The sequence below is a fragment of the Cynoglossus semilaevis genome, chromosome 2 (assembly GCF_000523025.1).
Source record: "Cynoglossus semilaevis isolate Cse_v1.0 chromosome 2, Cse_v1.0, whole genome shotgun sequence".
Lineage (NCBI taxonomy): Eukaryota > Metazoa > Chordata > Actinopteri > Pleuronectiformes > Cynoglossidae > Cynoglossus > Cynoglossus semilaevis.
This window is the reverse complement of record NC_024308.1, coordinates 7,404,488-7,412,191: the sequence shown is the minus strand read 5'-3', so window position 1 is coordinate 7,412,191 and position 7,704 is coordinate 7,404,488. Positions and strand designations below refer to the sequence as shown.

Below are 7,704 nucleotides of genomic sequence, written 5' to 3'. Positions count from 1 at the left end.
GATGAGAAAATTGAATAATTTTAATAAGACTCTCATGTGCAGCACAACTGACCTGAGTCTGAGTGCTGCTGCTCTTCATCGGGTAAGAACCGGGCTTTGCCAGTGTAAGCATGTGGTGCATCTTCTCCGTTGTCCTCATACACACTGGACCACTTTATAGCCATGTCCATGCCGGGTGGAGGTCCCTTCTTCTTCTCTGGCTCAGCAGCATAGCTTTCAGGAGGTGGCACTGCATTTGTCTTCCATGGTTTAAACTCTCTGATAGGCTTCAGGAAGAAAAAAACAGTGATTAAATAAACATTTCTTTTACAAATTCTGTGACAATAATTTTTCGCACTTGTGATCAGTGCTGCAGGAAAGAATTATTTAATATACAGTATTCTGTGTTATTACTAATTAAATCTGATCAACGGAATATTCACTAAGTCCATCTCAACAGTCTCAACAGAGGTTCTTACCTCTTCAGGGGCTTTGACAGCCAGGCTGTCCCAGTCTATCTCTTTATTCAGGGGGTTGTAGAGAAAAGAAGGCTTGGACACAGAGCTGAACAGTTCATCCGGTTTGGGCAATGGAGCTCCACCAGAAGCTCTTTTAGCCCCGTGTTGCTGAGACGCTTCTTCCGAACCCGTATTCTTCTGACTACCTCTCTCTTCCTCGTCTGAGTCGCTGCTGTCGCTTAAATCATCGTAGCTGGAGAAGAAACCTAAGGAGCTGGACTTCTTTTCCTCCGTCATTGTTGTATGGTCAGTAATTCGCCCAAAGTCAAACTCTGTTACAGTAAGTCCGTTTAGAAGATTAACATAAAGCTGTTACTGTTTAAATGCTTGGGGGTTTACTCCATTTTGAAGAAACCTCCAAAACAGTCGTAAAACGTACGGAAATGTCGTGATGACGTTCTTCTTCTACGGCGTGTGACAGACAACAAATTAGTACGTTACTGTCACCAACAGGTGTGGAATGTAAGAAGGTGTTTAAAATTGAGGTGCGAAGATAACGTGAATTTATAGGACGTGTTTAAATAGTCATGAATTTATTTACACGCCACTATGGCCTGTTGTAAAATCACAAAGCTCGAGCGGTGTCTCCAGAAAAACCTGACCTGATGCCAATAAACGAGGACACGTGTTTGTGGTTATTTCAACAGCTACTTCGGGTAAGTGTTAATAGAAAATATTATACATTTGTTTTATAAAAAATACAAATGTCAACTAATCCCACCTAAATCTTATATAATGAATTTTAAATGTTATTTCGAATCTACGGGGCTGCACAGAAATCTTTCCTGATAGAAAAAATGTGTATTGATAACCGATGAGCTGCAAATTGCAGAAAAAGCCAATAACTTTTAAGAAGACAACGACATTTTATAAAAAAAATAAATATATTAAATAATATATTTTTTATGTTATATAAAAATATATATTTTATATTATCTTACGTTCAAGTAGACTCGGTTGATTTACTGTGGAGGATAATCTGCAGTATTGAATCATTAATAGTAAAGCTGGAAGAAGACGAAATGTTTGTGAACCAGTGCACTGCAGACGTCCTCAAACGTTTACAATACAACCGTTGTCCTCTAGAGTGCAGTGTTGTCACACGGGTGAATCAAATGCAGAAGCAACACGTGTGCAAAAACGAACAGCCGTTGCCCCGAAGTTGAAACAGTTAAGGTGTAGTTTAAAACTGTAAATTCATTTAACACCGTCATCCGTTAGTTCCACAGCATAAATGGCAGTTCACTCGGTAAAAACATGTCAAAACTTCCTGAGTTTTTTCCACTTTTTAAAGATTAATAGTTACTCAGAAAACATTTACATTTAATGTATGTCTTAAAAAAATGTCAGAACGACAGTCTTTGCCCTCACACGCAGGTCAAACAGCCACCAAAAATGCTCTGCATGTTCATCATAACATAAATCTATCAAATGTACAAACTTTGCTGCTCTCTCCTTCTTCCCTTTGCACTTTCCCAAACCTGTGATTTTGCAGTTTTGCACAGCAGGAGGTCATTTTGAGGAGAGATTTACTGGATATCTAGTCTGAACAGATCCTAAAGGTTCACAAACATTTTTTTTTGTGAATGGCAGAATTCAAATCCATAAAATACTTCATTTGAAAAATGTACAAAATCAGTACCAGTAGAGTCAAGTTCACTACAACACATAGAGTTTGCTCTACATTTCTGATTGGTCTCTGACTGATTATAGTTTTCTTCAAAACAAAATACTTGAAAAAAGAATGTCTGCAGACATAAACTAGTCTAAACAGTCACTTATGGGACATATATTATGCTCAAAAGCCCCTATTTATCCTTGATGGAGTTTTTGTGCGGCTCTCCAGGCCTAATTCTGGCAGGTGATATATACTGACATGTTCTTTTTGACACTGACATCTACACTTCTTCAATCAATGGCAAAGACAAAAAAAAGAAGTTAAACTTAAAACATTCTTTTGTCTTTTCATAAATCTGTTCTCTTATCTCAGGTTAAATCTCTGGGTGAGGATGGTTCCTTTTGCCATTCAAGCCCCTAAACTGCACAGTAAGGAGATAATAAATAAAAAGTTAGATAGGAAAGCAGAAAGGAAGAAAGATGGAAATAATTATTTATAATCACAGCCACTTCCTGTAACATCGGTGCTAATTTAAGCGAAAAACAAGACAGGATGTGGCATGTAGGAAAAACAAGGATTGAGTCCTTAAACAGGTGCTTTCCTCTCCCTTTTTTCCACGCCTGTTCTTGTGTTGGGGGTTTAAATGTTTTTCCAATTACATGTTGGTTAAAAAAAATATACGGTGAGGACAGCATGAGGCTGTTTCCTCCCTGTAGGGAGGAAGGAGGATGAGGGATTTCTGATGGACTCTCGTTGGGTTTTCAACTTTCACAGTTTTTTTGTAATTTAGTTTGGACACGCGTTCCCAGAATGGATATAGACTCTTGGTTTGACTTAGAGGCTAACAGTGATGTGAGAAATTCCCCACTGAGGTGAAAAGCCACACCTCTGTTTAATCTACTGTAGCAGTTCATAATTTCTCTCCGCTCTTTGTTTTATCCAGCAGCCAAACAGAACACATCTGTGGTAGGATACCAGCAGGTTGTTGACTCAGTTGAAATCAGGATTATGCAATAGGTATTTATTGTTGTTGTTGTTGTTGTTTAGGTACAATTACAGGCCTAGTAGTTTAATCAACCAGGTGAAATCTACTTCTTATAATTCTGTTGGTATTTCGTTTAATTAAAGCCATGGTAAGCACCAAAGGACACTTGCAGGATGATAAAATGGTTCGGTTATGTGACCATGAAAGCCTGATGATGTTCCCTTTTTTTTTGGTTTTTACTAAGAGACAACATCATGGGTGAGGCATCATTTTCACTCTGGCCTTTTTCCCCCTGTGAAGCAGCTGTTGTCACCAGGCAGAATGCAGTCCTGATCTCTGAAATCATGGCTCTCTCTCAATCCCAATATCCTCTGTAATTAGTCACAGCCATGATAAGAAAAACAGGATCAAGTCCATTAAGATAAACTGTGGCAGATGCCACCTAGGTGACCTTGGACTTTGGGATCTGCCAGCAGGGGCAGGCTGGTCTTAGGGATAATACTCAGACAGGGGCAGTCCTTTCCAGACAAAACAGGTGGTCAGACTTTTTGAACTGAAGTTCCTGTGTGATTATTGGGCACACTGGCTCATCACTGGTTTTACCAAGAATCATCACTTAAATGATAAAAACTGCGTGTCTGAGGCCTCTTGAGCAGGGGTCTGCAGCCAGAGATCTTTTAAAAAAAACAACTAAAAGTCATGAAGAGCCTCAAACACGTGTCAACCATTTTAATGATAGAAGTTGTCCAGTATATGAAGTTCTAAGTACTGTAGTTATATTTTGATTTGACTCAACTCAACAAAACATACACTTTTTCACCATAAAATGTGTTTTATCCAACATTCAGATTTATATCAACCATAAACTTTTATGTCAATCTCTTCAGCCATGCCAACACTCAGCATGCAGCACAAAGATTGTAAACATGTTAACCGTGATCACTGGTATATTAGCCTTATTAGCCAAGTGTCATCATAAGGATAAAACTGATTGGACGGTGTAATGCCCTTTGGATTTATCACTTCGGTGAATCAACTCCTTGAAGCGGTTCAAGTCTTATATATCGCAGATCCACTTAGAGTAAACTTGGCAGCAAAGCATGACACGTGATTGGGCGCAGAAACATTGTACTTACAACTATTTGCATCTTTGCTGTACCTATCAGGGACTTAAAGCATCACACGCCTCCCTCGACTGTTGAAGAACTCAAAAATATCGTGCTCCTTTTAAAACCTTAAGTTTCAGCAAAAACATTTTTAATGATAGAAAAATCAAATCAAATGAGATTAAAATCCTTCACTTACGTAAACTTTAGACCTTGACTAAAATGATAGTGGGCAGAAAATACAAAACAAATCAGGAAACATTTTCCAGTTGAGAGAAAAACTTTCTCTGATGCCAGCTTCTGGAGTTCTTCCCAATGACGACCAAACAAAAATAACACCTGGAATCATTAAAGCCATGAATGTAAAACAGGCGTTTCAACACCTGTGGAAATCACATATTAATGCTCTGCAGCTTTACTTAATATCACTCTGCTCTCTTCATCCTTTTCCAACTGTTTTTCCATTTGCATTCAACAGTAATAGGATTAGCAAACGCTGAGGTGCAAACAACATGTGGTGTCATGACTGCTCTTTATTTCTTTTTCCTGTCAGAAGAGAGGCAGCTGGAAGTTAGATGCAGTTTAAGCGTCATTCATGTTAAAACACGCGTTTTTATATTTATACATGCTGATGGTACATGCATGTGTAGAATTTACATTTTAGCTTCCTCTCCTGGGCTGCACCCTCTCAAAATTTTTTTTAATTACCCTGCGTTTCCACTGCACTTGCAGCATGTTCAAATGTTAATACCGCACCAATACAGACAGACTAACTAAACTTCTTCATCGCAGTGTTTAAATCAGAGCTGGCTGTTTAAATCGATTGTGCAGATCATGCTGATCACATGTTCCAGTTCGCCGTGCAGTGTGATGGCTGTGGGATAAGCACTAAACACACACACACACACACACACTTCATGTTTATTCACTCTGAAGTAGAGTTTGTTCAATAACAAGTCATTCATTGTATTTCTCAGACAGGTTGAATTTTTTTCCCTGCTGACGCACGGTGATGAGTAATAATGACAGTTTTATGAGGTAAGCATATTGTGAGCCTTTGATTGGGGATTATAAGAGGTTTCATGACTGGACATGATTTGGCAAAAAGATTGGCACAAAATGTTTTGATGCGATTCATTTGGTGGTGTATTCAATGGTGTAGTGGACCATTGTAATGGCTATTAAATGAATCTAAAGGTTAATGGGGTTTTTTCCCCAAAGATTAAACATAGCAGTTCTTGACTGGATGTCAGTGAGATTTATAATGTTTTTAAGGTCACCACCTGCAGGCCAATACTGGTACTGTACCCAATAAATTAACAAGACTCTGAGAGGGTGTCTGTCGTTTATTTATAGCCTATGTTTCGGACCCTATGCTTTAAAGCGTCACGAGAAGTAGATTTATGCTGAACCTGAAGGGACAGAGAAATTAAGCAGAGACAGACACGGTGCTTCTATGATCTTGTGGACAGGATTCAAGACTGTCTGCAGAACAGATTGGTCACTGCGTAGAAAAGGCCTCCTTGTCTGTATGTTCTGCACATGTCACAGAAAAATGCTTTGAGCCCCGGCCAGGAACATCTACTTTTTAAAAGCATTATTCAAACGGCCCTATTCACTTCTGTCGAACAATAATCTGTACAAACCAGCGCAACTATTTCAATCTTTATGCAGTGAGATCTGACTGAAGTTTTATTCTATGGTTGCAGCCTTTCCAACAGCAAACCCCTTCAGTAGTTACGGTTTGGTATTTTGTTGTGATCCAGTAAATACATAATGTTAGTTTTTGCAAAATGTCAAAGTTTAGACAATGACTTATCTGTCTTGTGATGTTGTAAGAGATTAATGGTTTAGACAATGACTTATCTGTCTTGTGATTATTATTTCTATTGTCTGTTCTCGGGCCAGATTGTCTTTAGCCGTAGGTTTGTTGAATAATTGCTTAATTGAATAATTTGTTTTTAAACGTGAATGGAGCTAAATGTTACTCCTCTTTGGTTAACTTTGTGTTCGGCTGGTAAGGGTCTAATAACATGGGTGACTTTGCTAAAGGATGAAGTCCTCAGTCTCCTGCGAGGACTCATGGTTTACTGATCAAAGGGGTTTCACCTGGTTACACACTCACTTTTTACCTTCTACTCCCTCTACTCCTTACAGTCCTTCCTTCTAAGATTGTGTCAGCTCTTGTCTTCAGCTCCGTGTTTGTTCATCTTTTGAGAAAATCCGCAGTGTAAACTGTTTGGAAAACACCTCGTCATGCTTTTTGGATGATTGAAGTACCTGTTGCCCCTGATGCTCATGGTGAACCCTGAAGCCTTGGTGGTGGGATTTTCTGACTCATTAGCTCTGTTCAGTCAAGTGGAGCAGCCTGAAGATTCCTCCCAGGCGAGTTCATCATGCAGCCAAACACTCCGACTGTGAGGTGATATGAGGGAGGGGGTCGCCCACCGCCGGGCCCTGCTGGGTCTTTGTTTAGTGTGAAATGAGAAGACTTAGGGAGGGAGTGAGGTGGGCAAGAATGGAAGGGCTAATCAAGGCCTTCAGATGGAGTTGGATTCAGTAGGATGTAGGCAGCTGGGCAGTGTAGCGTATTTAACGCAGCTTAGCAGCGTAGTTACACAAGTGTTAACGCCTGTCAGTTATATAGCTGATTGTCTTGGGTGCAGGTGTCTGTCTGACCTCTGGGAGTGATGTCCCGTTGACCTGGACCTCTTTTCAGAGCATGAAAAGTCTGCAACTTCAAAAGGAGAACCAAAACCACTTATTGCATCAATTTTTAATTTAATTCAAATTGTATGTTTAACAAAAACAACAACGAAAAACAATTTTAAAACATTTGCCTGTATTTTCATATCTTCATTTTTATGGTTAGCTAGAACTAACTAACCAAATTCTAACTTACTGCCACCTTCTGGACTCATAAATATTCTTTTTATCCTGGAGAAAAAAAGGTAAATGCAGACAGAGGGCAGTAACCCTGCACACGGAGGCCTGGACCATGGATAATATTCATGTATTTGCTGCTGAATTTTTCTTTTTATTGTGTTGTATCTTAATGATTTATTCCTGGGCTAATGGCTCTGTTTTAAAGAGAGGACAAGGGTCACTCTCTACAGACAGGAAATTCATAGTGTCAGGATTGTTGGACTTCAGTGGGAAGAACCCAGTGTAACCCCTGGAAGACAGAGCGGCAGCACAGTAAATCTATCATGCAGCAGGTGTGAGATGATCCCCTTTGAGCTGTTGTTCAAGTTTTGTTCTTCTTCCCTGAGAAGTGCAATCTACCCTGAGACCTAAAATCAAATTATTAAAATGGAGCATCAAGGAAAACTTGGTCAAAGTGCTGAAAAGACTAAATCTCTCCTGATGGGAACGTGGCCAGCATCTAGTTGTCTTAACATGTTTCTGGACCTTTGCTTCCACTGCTGATAACAAACGTGGTTCTTATTTGTCTTGGCACCGCAATCACTTCTGTTGGACGGGGAGAAATTGGTTAAG

At 39.5% G+C, this 7,704-nt stretch overlaps 1 protein-coding gene across 1 annotated transcript in view; it reads right to left on the bottom strand.

Annotated features, from left to right (window-relative positions):
* The window catches only part of c2h1orf52 (chromosome 2 C1orf52 homolog), a 2,510-nt gene extending 1,612 nt beyond the window's left edge, over positions 1 to 898 (bottom strand). Inside the window, exons 1-2 of the mRNA XM_008334174.3 lie at positions 459 to 898; positions 53 to 266 (exon numbers count right to left, since the gene is read on the bottom strand). Coding sequence (XP_008332396.2) covers positions 53 to 266; positions 459 to 734 — 490 coding nt within the window. The 5' untranslated portion in view covers positions 735 to 898. The remainder of the gene's footprint in view (positions 1 to 52; positions 267 to 458) is intronic.
* Between the last annotated feature and the right edge of the window lie 6,806 nt (positions 899 to 7,704).